The 26745-nt window shown below is 46.0% G+C and overlaps 1 protein-coding gene across 1 annotated transcript in view; it reads left to right on the plus strand.

The window, feature by feature from the left end:
- Positions 1 to 7123, plus strand: part of LOC126538330 (uncharacterized) — a 680380-nt gene extending 673257 nt beyond the window's left edge. The window contains exon 9 of the mRNA XM_072287698.1: positions 6996 to 7123. Coding sequence (XP_072143799.1) covers positions 6996 to 7098 — 103 coding nt within the window. The 3' untranslated portion in view covers positions 7099 to 7123. The remainder of the gene's footprint in view (positions 1 to 6995) is intronic.
- The last annotated feature ends 19622 nt before the right edge of the window (positions 7124 to 26745 follow it).

A 26745-nucleotide genomic window follows, 5' to 3' on the forward strand; every position in this document is an offset into this window, starting at 1 on the left:
GGGCTTCCAGAGACGCGAAGCTCGTTTGGCTGTAAAATGCCAAGTGAACGCAGCTTGACGCGAAAACTCGAGCGGTTGTGCCAGGGCAACGTTCTGGCTTTTGCTGCTGGCGCGAGCTGAGCGCGCAGGCTGACGTTCGAGCTGCACCTGTGTGCTTACCACATTGTGGTAAGCACACAACTGGTGTGAGCGCATTCCGGGACGATCACTTTCGGACATAATTTCGCGAGATTTCCTGTGAGTAGACACTCGACAAATGCGTGCAAGTCTCGGAAGAACACGAGAGAGAAGCTCATTGGCTCTTTTGGGCATGCGACTCGCAAAATCTTGCAAGAGTGAAACTACCGCCGACTGGGATCGCCATAGAAAACCGCCCTAGAATGGATCGTAAACATCACGCTTAGCTCGGCTTATTCATTTTATTGGATAAGCTGTAAACGCTGCACACGGGCTCCCTGTTTCTTCGGGCGCTAACAAACCTTAGCAGTTTTATGTTGCTCTCATCTCGTGCACCACCGCGGTGTGGCGCCTACGATACCGCTGCCAGCGTGCCTCATCCTGTCAGTTTTGTTTCCGGCCACGGGGCTTTGCGCAGGACGAGCTGTCTCGCTTGCTGCCTGAAGCCAACATGTCGCCTGCCTGTACGAGGACATCGAACGCTATGCCAAGCCTAGCGACCACATTTAACGCGATAGCGTTAAAGATCCCGTGTCGCAGAAAATTCGGTGTTGGCGTCCAGCGTCGGACGTCGCTTTGCCAAGACGAATTTCTAATTAAATCCCGAACCACGCATGCCCAACCACTCTCCTACCACCAATGTTGCTCATACCTTGTCTCTCATTTTTTACAAAGTTATTCCTCGGAATTTTAAGAACGGCAGCCCACACACAAATGTAATGAAAAAAAAAGGAAACACCGACGGCGCTTATCTATTATGTTACCGCTTCTCAGACAAAATGAGAAGAAAGGTGGTTAATTGAGAGGCCCGATATTTATTAGTCGTATCATAAGAAGCCAACAAACACTGACACCAAGGATGACCTAGGGGAAATTACTTGTGCTTAATAATTGAAATAAAAAACCATAAATTAGCGGAAATGAAAGTGGATAAAAGAACAACTTGCCACCGGTGGGGAACGATCCCACAACTTTCGCATTACGCGTACGATCGTCTGCCAATTGTTAGAGCATCGCTCAATTGGTAGAGCATCGCACGCGTAATGGACAAGCTCCCACCTAAGTTGGCGCTTGTCCTGTGTCGTTCTCCCTCTCGTGATCGTCGTAGTTGGTGCTGTTCCTTCCTAATTCAAGTATGCACCATCTAGCCCAAATGGATGTTGTCCTGATTCATTACAGATATGATAGCAGAGTATAAGTTTAGTTTCAAGTTAAAATACTGTAGTGTCTAGAATAATTACAAATAATTAGGAATCACTGAGGCGACCGGAGAGGAAACTGAAAATAAATCAGAAAAGATAGAAAAACTAATACAGTACACAATTCATGAGTTTCATTATAGATATGATATAAGAGCACAAGTTTAGTCGCAAGTTGAACTACTGAAGTGTCTGGAATAATTAGAGTTAATTAGAAATAACTGATTACCGCACTCCAAAGATTGCATAACAGTCTAGAATACTTCCGCTAACTGAGCGAAATTGCTTTTTTAGTTTTGTTAAGACGATCGCTTCGGTGGGAAAATGCCACAGATCTTTAGGTAGCATGAAACAATTTTTTCAATAAATGAAGCGCCAACAGTAACGGCCCACTAAGAAGGAGCAAAGACAGGAGAGGGCGCTACTTGCAACTGTTTATTGAAGTCAAAGGTGGCTGATAATATATCCTACTGTGACTTCAATAAATAGTTGCAAGTAGCGCTTTGTCCCGTCTTTGTTCCTTCTTAGTGTGCCGTTGCTGCTGGCGTTTTATTTTTGGAAGCTATGCACCAACTAGCCCCACAACGTGTTTAACTGCGAGATTAAACAATACAGCTTTGCATTCGCATGTGACGTATACGTTCATACACACCCAAACAGACACACACACACACACGCGTGTTAAGAAATATCTGTGTTTGCGTAATGGAGCATTGTAACTCACACACCAACATTAGGCAACCTAGTAGTAAAATTGGTAACTGGGTTACTATGTTCTTCATCATCATCATCAGACCGGCTACTCCCACTGCAGGGCAAGGACCTCTCCTATACTTCTCCAACTATCCCGGTCATGTGCTAATTGTGGCCATGTTGTCCCTGCAAACTTCTTAATCTCATCCGCCCACCTAACTTTCTGCCACCCCCTGTTACGCTACCCTTCTCTTGGAATCCAGTCTGTAACCCTTAATGACCATCGGTTATCTTCCCTCTTCATTACATGCCCTGCCCATGCCCATATCATTTCCTTGATTTCAACTAAGCTGTAATTAACTCGCGTTTTTTCCCTTACCAAATCTGCTCTTTTCTTATCCCTAAATGTTGCACCCATCATTCTTCTTTCCATAGCTCCTTGCGTCGTCCTCAATTTAAGTAGAACCCTTTTCGTAAGCCTCCAGGTTTCTGCCCCGTAGGTGAGTACTGGTAAGACACAGCTGTTATACACTTTTCTTTTGAGGGATAATGGCAACCTGCTGCTCATGATCTGAGAATGCCTGCCAAACGCGCCCCAGCCCTTTGTTTTTGTTCTGATTAGTTCAATCTCATGATCCGGATCCGCGGTCACTACCCTTACCACTTACAGTTCTTCGCTACCTATCGTAAACTACTGTTCTCTTCGGAGACTGTTAAACATTACTTTAGTTTTGTGCAGATTAATTTTTAGACCCACCCTTCTGCTTTGCCTTTCCAGGTCAGTGAGCATGCATTGCAATTGGTCCCTTGACTTACTAAGCAAGGCAATATCGTCAGCGAATCGCAAGTTACTAAGGCATTCTCCATTAACTCTCATCCCCAATTCCTCCCAATCCAGGTCTCTGGATACCTCCTGTAAGCACGCTGTGAATCGCATTGGAGAGATCGTATCTTCCTGCCTGACGCCCGTCTTTATTGGGATTTTGTTGCTTTCTTTATGGAGGACTATGGTGGCTGAGAAGCCGCTATAGATATTTTTCAGTATTTTTACATACGCCTTGTCTGCACCCTGATTCCGTAATGCCTGCATGACTGCTGAGGTTTCGAATGAATCAAACGGTTTCTCGTAATCAATGAGAGCTATATATAAGGGTTGGTTGTATTCCGCACATTTCTCTATCACCTGATTGATAGTGTGAATATGGTCTATTGTTGAGTAGCCTTTAGGAAATCTTTCCTGGTCCTTTGGTTGACAGAAGTCTAAGGTGTTCCTGATTCTATTGGCGATTACCTTAGTAAATACTTTGTAGGCAAGGGGCAGTAAGCTGATCGGTCTATAGTTTTTCAAATCTTGGGCGTCCACTTTCTTATGGATTAAGATTATGTTGGCGTTTTTCCAAAATTCCGGTACGCTCGAAGTCGCGAGGCATTGGCATATACAGGAGGGTCAGTTTTTCTAGAACAATCTGCCCACCATCCTTCAACAAATCGGCTGTTACCTCATCCTTCCCAGCTGTCTTCCCCCTTTTCATAGCTCCCTAGGCTTTCTTTACTTCTTCCAGTGTTACTTGTGGGATGTCAAATTCATCTAGACTATTCCCTTATCCATTCTCGTCCTGGGTGCCACTGGTACTGTATAAATTTCTATATAATTCCTCAGCCACTTGAACTATGTCGTCCTTATCAGTAATGATATTGCAGGCTTTATCTCTTAACGCATACATCTGAGCCTTGCCTATTCTTTGTTTCTTCTTCACTGCTTTTAGGCTTCCTCCGTTCCTGAGAGCATGTTCAATTCTATCCTTATTATACTTGCCTGTGTCAAGTGTCTTACGCTTGTTGATTAACTTGGAAAGTTCTGCCAGTTCTAGCTGTAGGGTCAGAGGCTTTGATACATTGACGTTTCTTAATCAGATCTTTCGTCTCCTGCTATAGCTTACTGGTATCCTGTCTAACGAAGTTACCATCGACTTCTAATGCACGCTCCTTAATGATCTCCATAAGATTGTCGTTAATTGCTTGAACACTAAGCTCCTCTTCCTGAGTTAAAGCCGAATACCTGTTCTGTAGGTTGATCCGGAATTCCTCTATTTTCCTTCTTAGCGCTAACTCATTGATCGGCTTCTTATGTAACAGTTTCTTCCGTTCCCACCTCAAGTCTAGGCTAATTCTTCTTCTTACCATCCTATGGTTACTGCAGCGCACCTTGCTGATAGCGTCCTCGAAGCACTGGTGCGCGCCGACCATCCTCGATCACCGGAAGCGCACCCTGTTGGAGCGGTTTTCCATTGCCCCGTCTCGCACCGAGAAAATCGGCGGTGCGCCGGGGTGCAATCCCAGCAAGCACTGCGGGACGCGCGCGCGCACTGACGACTGCTGCCGACTGCAGAACCGCGGATGCTCTGGCCCGATAGCTGCGGTTGCAACGGAGTTGACGGAGTTAGCCAGTGGAGATGTCGACAATGAGAAAGGAAGCACTGCTAATTGCCGCAATCGATGAGCTTTTTTCAAGTTCGTCTGACAGTGAAGACAGCATGCTGATCGACCTCGTCCAAAAACGATGTGGTGAAGAGCGGCCGAAAGTGGCCAGGTTCGTTGAACGGGTCGTCAGGATTAAATATAAAATCCATTGATGTTCGCTTGCAACCAGGTATGTCGGAGCACGCAGTTTGACAAGGTTCGAGCGCTTGCCGCAGACGCTCAGCACCTGCAAACAATAACGTGTGCGCGCGCGTGTTCGCGCGCGTGTTCGCGCACGTCTTGCGCGCCAGGGGCAAAGTAGCGCTGCATGCAAGCACCCTGCACGGGGTGCAGTTTTGTCCTCGATGTTGACCCTCCGCAGTGCGCCACCACGGCGGTGCAAAGCGCACCATTCTGGTTTTGGGGCAATCCCGGGGCAAGGTGATCGAGGACGCTATGAGCACGTCCACATCTTATATGATGCCAGGGTTAGTGCAGAGGATGAAGTCTATTTCATTCATAGTCTCGCCATTCGGGCTCCTACACGTCCACTTTCGGGTATCCCGCTTGCGGAAGAAAGTATTCATTATCCGCATATTATTCCGTTCTGGAAACTTTACTAATAACTCTGCCTTGCTATTCCTAGACCCTATGTCATATTCCTCCACCGACTTGTCTCCAGCCTGCTTCTTGCCTACCCTGACATTGAACTCGCCCATCAGTACATTGTATTTTGTTTTACTTTACCCATCGCCGATTCCACGTCTTCATATAAGCTTTCCACTTGCTGGTCATCATGACTGGATGTAGGGGCGTAGACCTGTACGACCTTCAATTTGTACCTCTTAGTAAGTTTCACAACAAGACCTGCCACCCACTCGTTGATGCTATAGAATTCCTGTATGTTATCAGCTATATCGTTATTAATCAGAAATCCGACTCATAGTTCTCGTCTCTCCGCTATGCAGCGGTTGCACAGGACGTGCCCGCTTTTTAGCACTGTATATGTTCTCAGTGATGTGCAACTAGGAAATGCATAGTCAGGTAAAATAACAAGCTCATTAAGTGAATCCCTCGTCACTAGACCCCTGTAGGTCCCAGAAGATAAATGACACATAGAGAAAGAATCGTGAGTGTAGAACCATGTCATAGCAGGTCCTCACTGACACAATCAGCACAGCTACGGAAGTACGCACAGCGCGAGCACATGGAGACTAAGAAGGAGACCAGAGAAGGCGGCCTCCGTACGCTCACGCTGCACGTACGTGCTACTCCACACCAACTAACAGAACAATGAAACGCGTTAGCAGCACAACAACGTCACAGCACTGTGCAATGATGCGAATGGCGCGTACACTTTTCACTTCAAAGACACCGACTGACACAGTGAGCACGTAAGTGTATCGCTGAAACACAACACGTCGTGTGGTACTGCGTTTGTCGGTTAAGGATTGCAGAATGGCTAAATTTGGGCGTCAATCCTTATCCTTCATAGCTTGCGCCACAGAAAATAACAATTCGTCGAGTGGGTCAAGTTGTTGAGTTTAGTAAATGAGCATCCAGATTGGCTATGGGTCTTCCGCTATATCGACGGATTGGATGTCAAAGAGAGCAATTATCAACTTTTAGAAAAAAATATTTGTTATGGAGTAGCGCCGTCATTGAGTTGGTTGCCTTGTTCCCAAATATAGAGGTCGCGGTGCCGCACCACTTACGCCTGTCTCACTTTCCTGGTTATTTTCGGCTTTTATTAAAGTAGCATATTGAAGATTAGGGATGCGTATTCTGCAGATCTAGCTCGATGTCGCTTAGTAACTCGTTAACAGGTAGCTTGGGTCTTGCACGTTGCCGTTAGCCATTGAATTAGAACTTATTGACTCGCACGAGTCATACCATGCTAAGTATATTGCTCCAAATTCAAAGGACAGTCAAGAAGCCGTGAGCTGCAGGTACAATTTTAAACAAGGTAGGGTTAATAATAATGTGAAAATTATCAGCACGACACAGGACAGAGAAATAACAGCAGGAACGCAGAGACGAAAGAAAATAAGTGACATTTTCAATGGAAGCAATCCCTTCCTACAGGAATCTTTTTTTGGCCGTTGAGTATGCAAAGGCACGGGGAAAACATACCGAGAGAAAACATGACTTAGCATCACAGACAATCCATTCCTTTCAACAGTACTGACAAGAACAGACTTATCAGAAGGAATTCCTTATTTTTCCGCGGTTTAAAGAATTGGAGTTCAGCCGCACCTCCGACTCTGAGTCACGCGATGACTTATTAAACTATTGCAACCATAAAAGTATTGCAACCACAGTTAATATACTATAAAATATGAATTATCAGAAATGAAAATATAACAGCGCACTTGGTAAGAAGCAGACAAGGTAAATCAAAGCTATGCCTCGACTGGTGGGGTCCGAGGGTGGCCATGTTGACGAGGACTTTCTTCTCTGGCGCAGGTCTCTGATGTCATCGGACACAGTTCCCAACACGCTGGGCCCGGACTGCCTTGACGCTGTCTCCACGTCTCGTCCAATAGATCTCGAACCAACCCGGGGATAGCGCAATAAATTATTTGCGTTCTTAATATGATTCAGAAGGTACCACTGTGCAGTCATCAAGTTGTACAGTTATCTCGAACCGCAAAAACGTTCCTTTGTCGCCACAAACAATTCCCATTTTGCGAACATTTAAATTATGTCTATGCGAACTTTATACGTGGGGTCCTTTGTTTTGTTTTGCTCAGTTTTGTTTCTGTCATGACCGTTATCAGCACAACTATCATGTCAGAGAAGAGGAGTAACGGAAGCCATTTAGAGGCACCAGCGACTCCTTAAATACAGGTAATGAAAAATTAAAAAAAGAGGACATAGCGCTGATACTACTGTTGTTACAGTAGGACACTGCGTTACTTAGAAGAGCGCTGCATTTCTTAGCCTAATGCTGTCTTTACCAATCACTGTTGTGATCACCATCGTTGTTGTATTCTCCCTCAATTAAGGTGCACAGCATCGCATTTACATATGATGTAGGAATTGTTGGTGAGAGTTCTTGAGATTTTTGATACTCTGTTCCTGCGCTATTTGTCATAATTCTAAGGCTTCAGCGGTGGTGCCACAATTGTAATTCGTATTTCACGCTTGCCAGCAGGAGAGTGATTCTGTTCTTTGAAAATGCGCTGATAGCTACGCCAAGCCCTGTAAAATGCAGGTTGCAGCAATTTTCATTGAGTATGGAATAAAAAGAACCCAGGTTTTGCGGTTTAACACGTTGCCAATTTAGCGTGACACAAGGCGGTGGTCGCGAGCAAAAAGAAAGACTAGACAAGTGAAACATCTTTTTTCCTGCATCCCTGGGCTACATCGCAAGAGTCACAGAAGTGCACCAATTAACCTTTTTTGATGCATTGTTGAGAAAGGCAAATTTAGGAACGATGGACATTATTGATCGTCGATTGGGGTTGAGGATTGTGCGAGTTGGTATTGCATTATAAAACTGGTACAGCACAACATAGAAAGAAAGAAACAAGCCGAGCCGGCCAGATAAAAGAACAGAGCGCTGTTTCTTTATCTGAAGAGTAGCGCTCTGTTCCTTTATTTGGCCGGCTCGGCTTGTTTCTTCCTTTCTATGTTGCGCTGTACCGGTTTTAGAATTGATCTTCCAAATACTGGCTTTTGGCCATGAATGTGCAGTTTCATAGAACGCCGACCACAATTGTAACGAATTCACAGAAGGAAAAGTATTTTTTAACATAACGAGTCATGAAAAGGTGGAGCGACAGGCTAAAAAGGTATTTCCTTGATCTTCCAAATATACGATGACAAAGAAAGAGTGGGCAAGCTGATTTTTATGGGATACATTGCACGGTATTTTGTGTAAGGCCAAACAAGTGGCCAGCAGTTCGCGGACGAATATGAACACGTAGCCTGCAAGACGGATAGCAAAGCTCGATGAAAGTGTTTCGGAGAAAGTGCCAACTGCTTATTCCTTACCTGTTTGAGAGGCGTCATTCGATACTAGTGCATGAGTAGGAAAAACTCACACGTGCTATTTTAAAAATTAGCAGTCCATGCAGGGTATTACGGGCTATCACCTTCGGATTGCTATGAAAAGTATAACCAAACTTGCAAAAATTCCTAATTCTCAAAGAACTGACGCATCGCATGACATTAGGCTCATGCCTATTTTTGCCAAGAATGTTTGCGTAAGCACATTTCTGGAAGCTTGTACCTAGGCCGCATAGAAATGAAAAATCATGCCGGTTGTGAGACAAATGCCGGCTTACTGCAGCCGGAACACGTTCGTAGGCGCGATTAAAAATTTCGATCACAAGCAAATGATATTTTTACATTAAGCCAAGCACGTGTTCTTCCAGATAAAGAACATAGAAAGATAGCGAGGGAAGGCAGAGAGGTTAACTAGCTGATAGTTTCCAGTTTTTAACCCGTACTGGCGTGAGCAAAACTGGGTGTAGAAACAGGGCAGAGAGAAGGAGATAGATAAAAGAAAAGAATATGAAACAACGGGAAGGAAATTTCTATTAGAGGCAGAAACGGTGGCATAAAGTAGCATACCCAATCGCATACCGAACTTCTTTTTTCTTTTTTAATTTATTCGTACCTTAAAGGACCCAAGGCATTGCAGGTGGGAGTTGCAAAGCAGGAAATACATTAGTAAGAGATAATGCCTTGCTATAAAATGTTGGCTAATATTGGGCAAGGACGAGAAACGTGCATTGCGGGATCATGCCAATACTCTGAATTCCATTGGATAAATTAACACAGGCATGACCAGTCACCGAAATTATCTATTCAAGCAGTCCAGAGTATTGTAGGTGTCCAACGAACGACGCACAATTTAGCTCGCCGCCCTACAACTGTAAAAACCACCAGGATCAAATTCAGCAAAGATGGCGGGAAGTCTATGATAAATATGAATGTTAGTTGTAGTGCGTACGGATCAAATAGAGCCTTTCTAAAAAGATAAAAGCAAACTTGTGCAACCTTGCAAAATCACAACTCAATTTCCTGCAAAGCAGTTTCATTCGAGCACTTGCAATACAAAGTTCACCTGGCTGTAATTAAAGCACAGACTCACTAGCTCGTTCGATAACTTGCCCACGTACAACGCTCTCAAGCACTTCACTTAGCTTGTTTGAGTTCTGTGCTGTTTTATAGGTCATCTGCCAAGTGTGAGCGACACATAGCGCGTCAGCCGATCGGAGTTCTTCAGGCGCATGTTCTTTTTGGTGTAGTATCGGGGCCAGCACAATATTTTGTGCAGCAAGTCTTGTACTGTTTCATACAGTATCGGTTGGAATAAACAATCGCAGATGCATGGGGACAAACTACTACCCGTAAGAACACAGCGTTATTGGTGGAGGTGGTCTGACCCGGACGTAAGTTGTAAAGACACCACTACTTGTCTTCTATCCTTCCTTCATTTCCCAACTTAGTACTAGCATTGCCAAAATTAGCTAATCTTGTTGCTGTTTTATACATATATTGAAGCACTGAAGAGCGTGACATCAGCCGGTCAGAGCAGCTAGAGCTACTACGGCACTGCTAAGATGCTGTATTATTCCCTGTTATAGTGTCGGCGGAGTGGTCGGGAGGCCATATCGGAGGACAATCCTGCGTTTTAATTTAATCTATAAAACGACTAACGTCCTCTCAGAAAGACATACAAGCTCTTCTTCTATCTGGATCGCAATAGCAGCCAGTTATGATGGAGTCCCTGGCAACGATAAAACAATTTTAAATAGCAATGCCAGTCGCAAGAGGTGCAGCGGTGGCGTAGAGGTAGAACAGCCGCCTCCCGTGCAAGACGTCCGTGGTTCGAATCCCGGTGCCACGCAATTTTCCACCGGATTAAAAAAAAAATCTGCGTGTTGATTAAATTGCATAAACAGGCCTGCAGTGTGGCCTGATCCCGGTGACCAGAACCGGTAACGCACTGCCTCACCAGAGCAGGATTGGCCACCCTGGGGCAGTACTTGGCCACAACCTCCTATATGAACACAAAAATCAAACCCCGGCCCTCAGCCCCCAGCAGCTGCGAAGCAACTGACCACGGCGGCGGTCAGACCTGCGACGCAGCAGAGGGTGCTAAGAATCCCTGGCTCCGGACAGGCCGCCATTGGAATATGAACCTGGCAACGTTTAACGCTAGAACGTTATCTAGTGAGGCGAGTCTAGTAATGCTATTGGAGGAATTAGAGGGCAGTAAACGGGATATAATAGGGCTGAGTGAAGTTAGGAGGCCAAAAGAAGCATATACAGTGCTAAATAGCGGACACGTCCTGTGCTACCGGGGCTTAGCGGAAACACGAGAACTAGGAGTCGGATTCCTGAGCAATAAGAATATAGCTGGTAACATACAGGAATTCTATAGCAATAACCAGAGGGTGGCAGGTCTTGTTGCGAAACTTAATAAGAGCTACAAAATGAAGGTTGTACAGGTGTACGCCCCTACATCCAGCCATGATGCCCAGGAAGTCGAAACCTTCTATGAAGACGTGGAATCGGCGATGGGTAGAGTAAAAACAAGATACACTATACTGATGGGCGACTTCAATGCCAAGGTAGGCAAGAAGCACGCTGGAGACGAGGCAGTGGGGGAATATGGCATAGGCACCAGGAATAGCAGGGGAGAGTTATTAGTAGAGTTTGCGGAACAGAATAATATGCGGATAATCAATACGTTCTTCCACAAGCGGGATAGCCGAAAGTGGACGTTGAAGAGCCCGAACGGCAAGACTAGAAATGAAATAGATGTCATACTCTGCGCTAACCCTGGCATCATACAAGATGTGGACGTGCTCAGCAAGGTGCGCTGCAGTGACCATATCATGGTAAGAACTCGAATTATCCTAGACCTAAGGAGGGAACGGAAGAAACTGGTACTTAAGAAGCCGATCAATGAGTTTGTGGTAGCCGAGAAAATAGAGGAATTCCAGATCAAGCTGCGGAGCAGATATTCGGCTTCAACTCAGGAAGAGGACCTTAGTGTTGAAGCAATGAACAACAATCTTGTGGGCTTCATTAATGAGTCTGCAATAGAAGTCGGTGGTAACTCCGTTAGACAGGATACCAGTAAGCTATCGCAGGAGACGAAAGATCTGATCAAGAAACGCCAATGTATGAAAGCCTTTAACCCTACAGCTAGAATAGAACTGGCAGAACTTTCGAAGTTAATCAACAAGCGTAAGACAGGTCACACAAGGAAGTATAATATGGAAAGAATTGAACATGCTCTCAGGAACAGAGGAAGCCTAAAAGCAGTGAAGAAGAGACTAGGAATTGGCAAGAATCAGATGTATGCGTTCAGAGACACAGCCGGCAATATCATTACTAATATGGATGAGATAGTTCAAGTGGCTGAGGAGTTCTATAGATATTTATACAGTACCAGTGGCACCCACGAGGATAATGGAAGAGAGAATAGTCTAGAGGAATTTGAAATCCCACAGGTAACGCCGGAAGAAGTAAAGAAAGCCTTGGGAGCTACGCAAAGGGGGAAGGCAGCTGGGGAGGATCAGGTAACAGCAGATTTGTTGAAGGATGGTGGGCAGATTGTTCTAGAGAAACTGGCCACCCTATATACGCAATGCCTCATGACCTCGAGCGTACCGGAATCTTGGAAGAACGCTAACATATTCCTAATCTATTAGAAAGGGGACGCCAAAGACTTGAAAAATTATAGACCGATCAGCTTACTGTCAGTTGCCTACAAACTATTTACTAAGGTAATCGCAAATTGAATCAGGAACACCTTAGACTTCTGTCAACTGAAGGACCAGGCAGGATTCCGTAAAGGCTACTCAACAATAGACCATATTCACACTATCATTCAGGTGATAGAGAAATGTGCGGAATACAACCAACCCTTATATATAGCTTTCATTGATTAGGAGAAAGCGTTTGATTCTGGGCAAACCTCAGCAGTCATGGAGGCATTACGGAATCAGGGTGTAGACGAGCCGTATGTAAAAATACTGAAAAATATCTATAGCGGCTCCACAGCCACCGTAGTTCTCCATAAAGAAAGCAACAAAATCCCAATAAAGAAAGGCGTCAGGCAGGGAGATACGATCTTTCCAATGCTATTCACAGCGTGTTTATAGGAGGTATTCAGAAACCTGGAGGGGGAAGAATTGGGGATAAGAATTAATGGAGAATGCCTTAGTAACTTGCGATTCGCTGATGATATTGTCTTGCTTAGTAACTCAGGGGACCAACTGCAATGCATGCTCACTGATCTGGAGAGGCAAAGCCGAAGGGTAGGGTCTAAAAATGAATCTGCAGAAAACTAAAGTAAGGTTTAACGGTCTCGGAAGGGAAGAGCAGTTTACAATAGGTAGTGAGGCACTGGAAGTGGTAAGGGAATACATCTACTTAGGACAGGTAGTGACTGCGGATCCGGATCATGAGACTGAAATAATCAGAAGAATAAGAATGGATTGGGGTGCATTTGGCAGGCATTCTCAGATCATGAACAGCAGGTTGTCATCATCCCTCAAGAGAAAAGTGTACAACAGCTGTGTCTTACCAGTACTCACCTACGGGGCAGAAACCTGGAGGCTTACGAAAAGGGTTCTACTCAAATTGAGGACGACGCAACGAGCTATGTAAAGAACAATGATGGGTGTAACGTTAAGAGAGAAGAAAAGAGCAGATTGGGTGAGGGAACAAACGCGAGTTAATGACATCTTAGCTGAAATCAACAAAAAGAAATGGGCATGGGCCAGACATGTAACGAGGAGGGAAGATAACCGGTAGTCATTAAGGTTTACGGACTGGATTCCAAGGGAAGGGAAGCGTAGCAAGGGGCGGCAGAAAGTTAGGTGGGCGGATGAGATTAAGAAGTTTGCAGGCACGACATGGCCACAATTAGTACATGACCGGGGTAGTTGGAGAAGTATGGGCGAGGCCTTTGCCCTGCAGTGGGCGTAACCAGGCTGATGATGATGATGATGATGTCACGGGGGCTTTAGCCGGTACCTGTCTGGGATGCCTGTTAGGTTTCGTTTACTTGTAAACACGTTTGTATATGCTATTCACTTTCTGGGTTACAGAAACCTGGCAACAAAGAAGATGAAGCAGAGGCGTTCAGAGTTTGCGCTTCCTACTGGTAATCTGCAGGCCCATAGTTAGAATTCAGTTACATGGCTTCTTTTCTCTTTGCTTTATTTATTTTATAAACGTCTCGGAAACATTTCGGGATTCTTTCGGTGGACGTCCGAAAGACTATGGTAGTGACAGAATAGAAGGTATTACTGTAAAATTAAAACGTAGCGTGTATTTCGGCAAAACACAAAAAGGGAGAAAGGGTTCAATACCAGAAACTCGCCCTTTGAAATGGGCGCAATAATTCACTTAAACATCCTTCTTTACGTGTGTAAGGGGTGAGTTATGGACACGAGAAAACACCCTTAAGAGTGCAATTTTCCTTACTTTCAACGAATCATAAACAAAGTGTTCAGCATATTTCGCCAAAGACACCGGGAGACTCAACTACACACCTGGCACGAGTAAATGCATTCAAATTGTGAGAAAACGAGTACTCAGTAATTATCCTCAAAGCTCATAATTACCCTACAGACATCACACTTTCGGTACACGTTGCCAGTCACATAGCCAGGAATCTTTTTTGAGGGAAGGCACGCGATTGACCAGGGGAGGGAGGCAGGGGCGACTGGAGCAGGTGATTTTTGTCGCACGTCGTTACATGCATGATATCCCTGAAACAGAAATTTTAGGGTTGGGGAAGGCATGTGCCGGCACGCCGCCCTTTTCAGGCCAAGCCGCTGCACGTCAGCCATAAAATGGCCCCATTTACTGAAACAGGAAAGTACTGCCTCGTTTGGTACCCCTAGGCCAGCGGCGAAACATTGTAAGCGTCTCAATAACGCCCCCGAACAGGCAGCCATCGGTGGTTTCGCAATGTGAAACTTCGCGCCTCGTTGATCCACACACTTCGAAATTTTCCCCCTGCCATATCAATATAAATTCGGTGAGTGGCTTAGTTCTTTGAGAACAGTGTGAAAACTGATATAAAACGTTTTCGAGCGCTTCTGGTCTCCCTAACAGCTTTGTTGCAAAATAAGAAAGGAACGCATTGTTCTGCAGTGTCTGAGCGAGTTAAAAGAATGTTGGTTGAGCTTTAAGCGATGCTCAGCTAAAACTAAGTTTAAAACTAAGTAAAACTAAGTAAAACTAAGCTAAAGCTCAAACTAGTTTGGCGGGTGGGTTGGTGCACAATGGGGTCCAAATGGTTCCAGCCGATGAAGAAAACGCGAGCACAAGTAAAACGAAGGAGACGGGACAAAGTTGTCCTGTCCAGCTTTGTCCCGTCTGCTTCATTTTACTTGTTCACGCGTTTTTCACCTGCTGGAACTATCTTGACCTTATCAGCTATAGAACTACCCATTGCTATTAGACAGACACTGGCGTCTGCGCCGTACACTGAAATAGCACGACTACGCTTTTCTGCAAGCACACGCGTCTCGCAAGCATGCAGAGACAGGGGACATTTTAAAGCAAATAGTTTTCAAACCTAACCAAATCAATTTTATTCTGCAGTTAAGATGACGGATGGTCATTTTGGGCTGCAAGCTACATATGTGACCCAAAAGACCAGACAAGGCAGTGTGGGACAGGAAAGTGCGTACATATACAATAATTGTCATAGTATTCGTGAACGAAAACCTTCATCATCATCGTCATCATCATCATCATCATCATCATCATTAGCCTATTTCATGTCCCCTGCCGGACGAAGGCCTCTCCCTTCGATCTCCAATAACCCCTGTCCTGTGCTAACCGATTCCGACTAGCGCCCGCGAATTTCCTAATTTCATCGCCCCACCTAGTCTTCTGCCGTCCTCGACTGCGCTTCCTTTCTCTTGGTACCCATTGTGTAACCCTAATGGTCCAACAGTTACCTAACCTGCGCAGTACATGACCTGCCCAGCTCAATTTTTTTCTCATAATGTAAATTAAAATATCGGCTATAGCCGTTTGCTCTCTGATCCAAACCGCTCTCTTTCTGTCTCTTAACGTTATTCCTAGCATTCTTCGTTTCAATGCTCTTCGGGCGGTCCTTAACTTGTTCTCAAGCTTCTTTGTCAGTCTGCACGTCTCTGCCCCATATGTCAGCACCGGTAGAATGCACAGATTTTACACCTTCCTTTTCAGTGATAATGGTAAGCTTCCAGTCAGCAGCTGACAATGTCTGTCCTATGCGCTCCACCACGTTCTTATTCTGTGAATGTCCTTCTCGTGATCAGGGTTCCTTGTGATTAATTGACCTAGGTAAACGTACTCCTTCACACGGAAATACTGAAGCATAATTTCCATCAAGGCGAGTTAGCAGCGTTTGAAAAAGCTTGAGCACAATGAATTTCACAAGACACTACGATAGCAATACTAGAAATGCAAAACAATATAACACCAGCTATACAACGCAACGTGAGATTGATTTTGAGATCAACATGTGCTGAGAAAACGAAACGCTCTTTAGCGTGGTTTTCGGCGGTGGTCGAAAATTCACCGCCATAATTGTGCGAAGGGCACGTGCCCTTGCGGAACCGAGTCCTGGGGTCCGCTTAGCGCCTGCTTCCTGTGGCGGCTGCGGGTGAGGAGGTCGCCTTGCATGCCGGCGGTCGCGCCACACACATATGTCGAATCAGCTTATATGCGCAGCCACCTATGCCACCACTACAGATATGCTGGTGAACGGCTCTGTTCTCTACGGAATTATACAGTGCAGCAACAAACTCTGCCTGAGTATCCTCGCTGCGACAAATGTACACCTTCGAGCGCACCACACTATTAATAAAGTGAATACGGTTATAGAAGTGCTCGGTTATTCGCTTACGGTGCAAATCGTCCTCCACGTTTTATGAACTCTTTATTTTTGTCTAGTTAGTGACCATTTTCTTTGCCTTTGTGACCTAAACGAGAAGTGGTGAAGGGCGAGGGGTCTACGCAGAGGGCTCGGGAGAACTCGGGTCTGGGTACCTGCAGTCTTCGTCTTTCGGCAGACGCGATGGATGAATGGGAGAAGTTTACTGATGGTTACGCACCTGTATCATCTACCTTGTAATCTTTGTTTATAGATTGTTCGTTGGAGCTCGGTATATGTTTGATGGTGCCAATAAAATATAATTCAATTTGTGTTGGAATATCAAATGTATTCACTCCTACTTCTTGCAGAGCCGCTTACCGCCGTATGTTGTTGCAGATTTGCTAGCTTGCTTATCGATAGACTTTCTGTTCGGAGTATTAGGCTTCTAGGGAATTTTCACGGCGGCTCATGAGCCGTGCCGTCGTTCCAACATTTATTTTTGTAGAAGGGCGAAGGCCGCGAGTGGAGCGGCAGCTGCGGCGACCAACGTGGCGAGCTTCCAGAACGACACTGCGCGCGCCGAGCTTGCGCCTCGTGCACGCGCTGAGCATCTTTACTTTTCCTTTGCAGCCAGCACCAAGGAAGTCAGTGCGCTCGTGAATACTGACCCTTGATCCGCCTGAATTTCGGCTGGAAACCCAACTCGTGCAAACACTGTCAAAAGGGCATCTACAACTTCGGTGGAGCTGAGCTCTATCAAAGGGGTTGCTTCTGGAAACTTGGTAGCCGGACACAGCATGGTAAACAAGTACCTGTAGCCCGATTTTGTTTTTGGAAGAGGCCCTACCGTGTCTAGTACAAGTCGTCGGAAAGGCTCTGTTATTAAGGGCACTACCTTCAGTAGAGCTTTCCATGTCTCTCCTGGTTTACCAGAATGCTGGCAGGCGTCGCGTGATCTAACAATGTTTTCTACGTCTTTGAAACAGCCAGGCCAGTAGTATTCCATAAGCAATCTTTCCTTTGATTTGTTTATGCCTAGGTGGCCGGACCACCCATTTCCATGACAGAGACTCAAAAGGTCCTCCCTGTACTTAGTATGTACTACTAACTGACCTAAAACCCTACCCTTTCGATCTCTGTAGTGCCGATACAACAATCCTCCTCTCTCATAGTGCCGATACAACAATCCTCCTCTCTCATGTATCGTCACGTTGCGCCTAGCAATGCCTTCTTTAGCTGTGTCATGTAATTTAGCTAAGCTCTCATCATTCTTTTGCTCGGCTGCCAGTGACTCTCTATCCACACGTAAGAGCTGATCAAAGTTCTTTGAGGCCGGTGATAATAACGACCCTGTATCGCTTGTGAGTGCGTCAGCTTGCTCTTCCTGCAGGCTAGAACTTTGACACTCTAGTGCTATGCTCTCATTGAGCTGGTCAGCTGGCAGGCTCTGCTCAACTGTTTTTTTTTTGTCCCTCGGGCCTAGCTCGGATTCGGGTATTGAAGTTATCCCCTTTTCTGCTTCCGCTGGAGGAGCTTGTGCATTTTCAGCTGAAAGCGACGCGATCTTACGAGCTTGGCCTCGGGTCAATGCCTGTACTATGCCCTCTCCCAGTTTGAGCCCTTTGTCACGCAATAACTGATTCGAACGATTCGAAAAGATGTAAGGGTACTGGTGTGACAAAAATTTGGAAACTGCAGCCTCAGTCTCTAGCTCCCCGAATGGTCCACTGATTTTGACTTTGGCCATGGGCAGACACACGCTGTGTTCTACAACCTGTTTTATCCATGCTACTTCTCCGGTGAAGTCATCTACCGTCACGTAAGACGGATGGACAATGTCCATCGTGGCGGCACTATCTCTTAGCACTCGGCATGGTTTGCCATTAACTTGCAGGTCGTGAAGATATGAACTTAAATGTTCCATATTCTCGTCTTTTTCCTCCACGTAGGAGAGAACTACGCTAGGATTCCCGCAGTTTACAGCTATATGTCCCAGTCTGTGGCATTTGTAACAGCGAATTGGTCTTAAAGATTCGAATTTTCTTTTCTGTTCTTTTTGTGCGGTTTCTCCGTTAAGTTTCTCCTCGCTCTTTTCTGCGGGCTTTTCCGCCATGTCTACAGGCTGCGATCGTCTAGTCTGCGCACCCCTTTTGAACGGAAATGGCTTCCGCGGTCCATTTCGACCGTCCAAGTTTCCGTCCTAGGCGTTCAACTTTCTACGGGTTGCGTACTCTTCGGCTAATTCGGCCGGCCTTTCCACAGTGTTTACATTCCCTCTGTCTTGCACCCACAGTTTAACAGCTTGGGGGATGGTTTTGTAAAACTGCTCTAGACACATGCATTCAATGACCATGTCTCTGCTGTCGTACGCTTCCGAGCTTTTAAGCCACTCGACTAGGTTGGCCTTTAAGCTATATGCAAACTCCGGATATCCCTCGCTATCTTTCTTGCCTGTGCTCCTAAACCTTTGCCGAAAAGCTTTGGGTGAAAGGCGGTACTTCTTCAAGAGACTAGCCATAACTTTTGCATAATCATATGCATCGTGTGCACTCAGTCTGGCGATTACTTCCGCAGCCTCACACGGCAACATAGACAGCAACCGCTGTGGCCATGTACTCGGGCCGAAGTTCATCTTCTCGCAAGTCCTTTCGAAATCGCTTAGGAACAAGCCTATGTCGGTCCCGACCTCAAATGGCTTTAATAGCCTGTCCATGCAGTACGATTCAGCCTCACTTGATCGTCCCAGAGCGCCTTCACTTCCTTGAGACAACTCCAAACGTTTGCTTTCAAGTTCCAGTTGCATTTTTTTTAACTCGCGATCTTTATCGCGTTCCTCTCTCTCCCGTTCTTCTCTTTCCCGTTCTTCTCTTTCTCTTTCCCGTTTCGCCCTCTTTTTGAGAAGTTCCAATCCCATTTCAATTTCTTCCTCACTGGCCTGATCGGAAATTAGCTCCAATAATTCCGATTTTAGCATTTCCTTGCGTACATCTAGGCCAAGTTCCTCACCAACAATCAACAACTCGGCTCTCAGCAGTGTCCTTAACTCCATGATTGCTGCTTTACTGCCTTGATCCTGCTCTCTAAATCTAGCTAGGAAAGCACAACCTAGCTAACACTCAACAATCTAGCTTCCCTACTGTTCTAAACAGAACAGCCACAAAATGAAACCTAGAGAGTCAAAGCAAGAACCAAACACTCACCGCAGATACACCACAACGTCGCAAAGTCCATCTCACCGCTGTCAGCCAGTTGTCAGGATTGGGGGCTCAATCCCGTCGCTCGTGATACGTTGTCAAGATTGGAGTCCGGCATGAATTCGAAGGTAGCTGGCCCATGCCGTCGTCCAACTTATCCACGCTGAGGACGTTGATGAAGGGAAGAACTGCTTCTCATCGAGAAGGAGGAATATGGGTTTATTTACAATATTTATATTAGTCTAACATGACTGCTTGAGAGAGAGTGTCAGTACAACATGACTGCTTAAGAGAAGTGTGTCGAGCATCCGCACAACAGCAGTTTTTAAACACTCGGTCTTCCCGCGATACAATGCGGCGAACGTTCGTTTAGTCATCACAAACCAGCCGCCTCCCGCAGGACGGTCTACGCACACAAAAGCACACAAGTTCGAAGGTCCGGAACCGACGTCAGAGGGCTCCGTAGAACTCGGAGTCGTTCCGAGTAGCGCGTTGGGGAGTTTGGGAACAATAGTTGGCCCGCCGAACTCGTCCCGTCACCAAGTCGATTTAGTCACGCTGTGGCATGTCTTACACTGCAACTCGCCGTCCTTAGCAGCGCCGGGATGTTGCCGCCTATAGTCGTAAGTGGGCGGCAATCTTGTACTGCAGCTCGCCGTCCTTAGCAGCGCCGGGATGTTGCCGCCTATAGTCGTAAGTGGGTGGCAATCTTGCACCGCAGATGGCCATTCTTAACATCGCTGTGGTTACCAAATACGCCCAGCGGTATGCTACCACTGAAGCCTTTCTGGCGGCTGAGCGACTGAAGTTGCAGACTTTATTCAACATGGCGTAGACGTTCAATATGGCTATCCTCAATTACTTTCGCGGACTTCGCTCACCGCCTTCTCTCCAGTGTCATCTTTTACACTACTCGCTCCTGCTAGAAGCAACACAAACACGCAACGACCTTAATGGAGTATCAATTACACGCTAGTTGACATGCTGTCGATGTATCGTCAGTAGTTACAGTATGATTCGGGTCTGAAATATTGCACGCGGACTCCATCACATTGAATACAGTGCATTCTACGGTGTCATTCTTCGACAGACGGTACCGATTCTCGCGCAATGAGGCTGGGAACAAATTGTCTCACGTGCCGGCTGTCACCTTCCTACTACTGCCAACATTTCTTCCCCTCCGTAGTTTCTTCGCTTTTATTGGGTTTGGCTGCTAATCACGAGTTCTCGGGATCAAATCCCAACCACGGCAGCCGTATTTCAATGGGTGTGAAATACGAAAACCCGCGTACTTAGGGTTAGGCGCACGTTAAAAAATCCCAAGTGGCCTAATTATTCCCGAATCCTCCACTACGGCGTGCCTCATAATGAAATCGTGGTTTTGGCAAGTAAAACCTCATAATGTGTTATGTAACATTCCTTAAGGACGTCCTGGGCAGTCGCACAACTCTTGAATACAATTAGGTGTCAGGAGTTGTTCGCGAGGTCCTTGAGTATGCGGATAGCCTTTATGGCGTTCGATAGCTGCTAGTCTACATTGCGGCTATATAATAAAGGCGGAACGGCAACATGGTAGAGAATGTGGAGAACATACAAATCCCGCAAATATTACTGCACAATAATTTTAAATAGCATTCTTGCTTCACGCACGTGGATAACTGCCATAGGAGACTACTTTGGAAACTAACTGCAAGTACTGTATATGTCGTACCCAAGGGTGTACCTGGCCTGGTGGCCAGTAAATGTAACGTAATATTGCGAGCAGCTTCGGCCATAGCATGCTAACGGACGACGACACAGACTGAAGTGACTAGAGCAAGAGTGGACAGGGGACACTAAAGATGCTACAAGGCTACAAGCTCCCAGTTGAAAGTTTGCGCTTATCCTTGTCGCCTCTTTAATTTCCCGTGTCCACTCATGCGCTGGTCACTTTAGCATGGAATACCAACTAGCCCGGTCTCACACCCTGTGACGACACAGGGACAGTTTGCTCAACTCTTGTGTCGTGACTTTTGTGTCAAGGTGAAACACCAACATATCCATGTATATGTCTTAATACTTAAGCACATCTAGATTTGCAGCTGCGGCGGTAGCCCATGAGTACGCATTGCAAAGCCGCTAGTGAAATCATTGTGTGCAACTTACCGAACTCGATACGGGAAAATCAAAATCCGTCCACTATGGCGTCTCTAGTAGACGCTGTGCGCTGTTCGGACGTTAACAATGTGTGCCAACTGAAGAAAGGCTGCCCTGAAGTGCTTCTGACGGTTAGGCTAGCTTCTTTACTCCGTAGAATTAAAAAAAAAGAAAAAGGAAAGGAAAAGAAAAGAAATAGAAGAAAACAGAAGAACCGCATTAAAAGCCCAGAATCAACCATTGCTCGTCGCGACTAAACGCCCTTAGGATGACGAGTAATTTGCAGGCGACGAGCGAATACGCTTTATCAAGAACACTGATAACGCCGGCGGGACAAGCATTGTGGCGAAGTTCAATGCGCAGGGATAGCTTTTAATGTTTTTATTTTTGTTTGGTTGACGTCATCACGCATCACCGCGGGAAGTTTGAAAAGTTTATGGTCAGTACGCCACGTGGTGGCACTCACGCGAACTAAACCCTTGTGTCCAGAAAAGCTGGACACGTCTACGGGAGGGAAACGTACGGCCCCGTGTTTATCTGCTAGCATAAAACTGTACTGCTTGCAAGTTTCATTAGCCTAATTACCTAAGAAGGATGCTCAATCGCTAATTAGAAACAAACGTGTTTTGTTTCGTGCACTCGTTTGGCTTCGTTGACCAACCGCGTTCACACCACTCCTTGGGGACGAATTCGGCATCACAACGACAGGCTCGGTGACATTCAACCTTCACAGAGTGGAGTGGCCCCCAATTTTAATAACCCTTTCTTTCAAATATTATTATTATTGTTGCAGGCGGGGGCTATAGGTCCTCTACGGGTTGATTTCCGTTCCCTGCGTGATGAGCCTGGCACTGAGCGAAAGCCCTCGTCGCCTACTTCGTCTATTTCTCCTGTTGCGCTGCTTGTCCACCTGTTCAAGAAAATGTACGCTGCAACCATCGGGACTGCTTCGGCGAGCGCTGCCGCCGTTGATCAGATCTCCAAGGCAACACCATGGAGAGAGCATCGGCCTGTCTGCCCTGGAGCTGGGGAGAGAAAGAGCAAATTGACGAGCACATTGAAATTGAATTTAACAGCTCGTCGGCTCGTGCACGAGAAGCAGTGGTTGCGACGGAGACATGTGGGGACTTTCGGTCCTGAATATTTGCCTTCGCCTGTACTCTGCTCCATACATAACAGTCAAGGCTGTGGAGGCTATAGAGACTTCTTGCAGTGGCTTGGTTAGCACTTTGCTATAGTTAGATGTTTTTTGAACGCAATTGTGCTCGAAAGTTTTTTTATATATGCTCAGTAATCGAATGAAACAAGTGTTAATCCTTAGGAACAAACAGACAGTGTGGTTTAAGACTGCTATGTGTTGTTTTAGATCATTTTTATTGTTGTTGTTCTTCTGGTGTTTTTTATTTTCAACCCGTCACGAGAAGCCTCACGTGCATGCTCGCGCAAGCGGACGCTTGTTGGCGCGCACTGAAGTCTGGACGGCACGCGCAGCGCAGCATAGGCGGAACGTGCGCAGTGGTAATTTTTCCTGATTGAACATCTTGCGTAGCTTCCCCAGCATTGACTGCCGTGTATAGAACGGAGTAAAGGTACTATGGGTAAGAGCGTTGCTTGCTCCGATCGTCCCTAGCCAACCTGACAGCCCAGAATCGAATCAATCTACAAAATGTGCGGCTGGCGATCAAGGCAGAAAGCTGGGCTAGTTGGTGTGTCATCATTAATCAAAAGACTAGCGCAAATAACAGGCATACAGACAGAGAAAACGACAGGACGAGTGCTAAACATCAACTGAGGTTTTACTCAGTTGATGTATAGCCTGCGCCTGCGCCATAAAACATGAATGCAAGCTTGTACTCTGCGTTGTTGGGGTCGTATACCGCATACCTCTCTCTTGCGGTAGATGCTACGTGGGGCAGTCTGGCCGCTGCCTAAATGGACGGCTACGACAGCACCGAACGCTGCTAGAATCATTAGCGGGGGGGGGGGGGGGGGGGGCGGCCATTTGGCCAATCATTGTAAGCGGTCCGGGTGCGTGCCTGCGTTTGATACCACGTGTGTGCTTGGTAGGGGAGGCACAAGGTTGGGGCGCGAGATTTGTGGGGCATATCACATTGACAGGAAAGGTGATAACTGTGTCAGCACGACATCACATGCCTTGTCCAAAAAAGAAAGAAAAAGTGTACTTACAGATTAGTTTGCCACATTTTGATTAGATTGTGCTTGTACAGTTTTAACCCTGTGTGCGCATGCACCACCGAAATGTATATATGTACCTTCTCTCGCAGTAACACCTCAATTGATGTTTAGCGCTCGTCCTGTCGTTTTCTCTGTCTGTGTCCCTGTTATTTGGGCTAGTCTTTTGACTAATGAAGTGTGGCTGGCGTGACCATGAGGCCGAGTCCGAGGTGAGTGTGTGCAATTTTGTTGCGACAGGTGCATGTTAAATTCTGTTGGTTACAGGGGCATACGTTTTGAACTGAGGTGTCTTCTCGGATGACTTTATGAAAAAGCATTACATCGTGACGATGCATATGTTATTGAGCATGCCGCAACACTTGAGGATATCCTTGGGAACGGAACCAGTGTATGACTTGCGCTGTTTGTACCCTTTATGCAAAGGTAACAAAGCTGAACGTCGCTGTGCTTTTTAATCGCCGTAGATCATTGTGACAGCTGTACAGCAACACTGGAAAAGCGTTACGCCGCGCCAATGCTTATGAAAACGCTTCCATGAATCGAAATACCTTTCGTATATCCTGTATGCTAAAGTAAGAAAAATGAACGTCGTCAAGCAATACTTCATATCCGTATATAGACCCTTCTGAAGGCTGTACAGCAACACTGATCGACTACGTGGTGCATATTCCTAGTCCTTTGTCCTTCTGAAGCGCGTGCGCGCTTGTATATAATTAGGCAACGCGTAGCTAATTACCGGCACGATTGATCTAATGCACGGGGCGTGCTAGGTGGGAGAAACAAGCGCTGGAATCACCACAGCCACGTCAGAAGTATTTCTGAAGGCCTGCCAGAACATTTATTAGTCGTGTCTGCGACTTTAGTGCGACTTAAGACGTTACAGCGAGCTCCGCGAGTATCATACTATATCCCATGAGAATGACCCCTTTACTATTGATATGTTCTCCGCAATACCTTGCGAATGCTTCACCGCATTACAGTGGCGCATTGCGGGAAAAATGACTGTGGGGACCCGGCATTATGCAGCGCTTGAGCCCGCTCAGCGGCTGCGTATAGAAAACAGGCATACATGTTCACGAGGTTTCGTCAATCTTTACACCCCTTTATTAAGGCAAAAGCTTTTCTAGGCTCATGGTGAAGTTTGTGTGAGAAGACCTGACCGCCGGAGTATCCACCGAAGCGTCATCACGCCATATGAAGACTGATTAAAGGCAGATTAAAGAATGAAAAATCATTGATAGTGATCGTTAGTGAATCACAACGTTATAAAGAGATTGGTAGAGGTTAATAATGAATAGTAATGGCTACTATTGACTCCAAAATGACCAATATGTCTAACGACGGCTTGTAATAACCACAATTGATTAGAAATTACTAGAAATGTCTAGTAATGAGTAGTAATGATTAAAATGACTGAAATGACTTGTAATAACTACTATTGACTCCGAAAAAACCAATATGTGTAACCATGGCTTGTAGTGACAACAATTGATTATAAATGACTACAAATGTCTAGTAATGAGTAGTAATGATTAAAATGACTACTGATGACTTATAATGACTACTAATGACTACTAAATGACCAATATGTCTTACGATGGCTTTCAATGACCACAATTGATTACAAATGACTAAGAATGCTTACTACTGAGCAGTAATGACTAATAACGACTGAAATAACTTGTAATGACTAATCATGACTGTAATATGACCAACATGCCTAACGACGGCTTGTAATGACCACAATTGATTAAAGATGACTAAAAATGCTTAGTAGTGAGTAGTAATGACTAATAATGACTGAAATGACTTGTACTGACTAATAATAACTACGAAATGGCCAATATGTCTAACGGCAACTTCTAACGACTACAATTCATTACAACTTACTGATAATGCTTAGTAATGAAGAAAGAGTAGAAAGAAGAGAAAGAGAAGAGGCAAAGAGAAATATGTGAATGATAAGAGGAGGAATAGTAGGCTTTCGCCGTTCGCCTCTAAGAGAGATCTTAAGACACCCTGTAATTTTTTATTGAAAATAATAACGTACGCCTGTGTCGGTCAGTCACTACATTTATAAAAACTCTGGTCTCTAATTACTTGCAGTGTGCAAAAAAATACAAAACATTACGCAGTGTTACGTTTCGCCTACAACGCGCGGTATAGCCGGCGCGGATGCAACGGACGCCGGGACTTCGTTCAAGCGGCGGACATTTTGGCCCGTTCAGCGCCGCCGATACGCCTCCCCGCCAAGCGCGTCCAGGCGTGTTTTAGTGCCACGTGTGTTCGTGTGTGCGTGTGTGTGTGTGTGCCACGCTTGTCAAAGCGCAGCAGCCGGGGAGAGGAGCTCCCCAAGTGTGAAGCGAGGAGGTCTGATCGGCGCCGGCTCGGCGATGCGTCACTACACTCGTCTCAACATGTCTCTCAGCCTGTCCGGGCCCAGAGTCACGTGGTCTCATCCCGAGACGTTCCTTCTTGCCCTCAACTCCGAGAGTATAAGAGCAGCTGCCCCCGGACGCCGAGAGAGAGGCTCCGATTTCTTCTGTTGAGTTACGTGCTCTCCCGTCTCTCCACTTCGGTCGACCTGACCGCCCGCTCTTTTGCGATGTTAGAATAAACAAGTTGTTCTGTTACCAGTCGACTCATGCTTTGCCGGGACCTTCGGATGCTTCCAGCTGTGCCCCAGGCCGCCAGGCCAACGCTACCCTTGGGGCTTGCGACCCATTTGCAACAACGGGCGTCAGCACTGAGATTCCAACAACTCGTGCCAGCGGTGCGATTTACAACAGCAGCTTTGCATGTTCAGCATCGCATTCGATGCCGCGATTTCGTG

The sequence above is a fragment of the Dermacentor andersoni genome, chromosome 4, assembly GCF_023375885.2.
Source record: "Dermacentor andersoni chromosome 4, qqDerAnde1_hic_scaffold, whole genome shotgun sequence".
Classification (NCBI taxonomy): Eukaryota; Metazoa; Arthropoda; class Arachnida; order Ixodida; family Ixodidae; genus Dermacentor; species Dermacentor andersoni.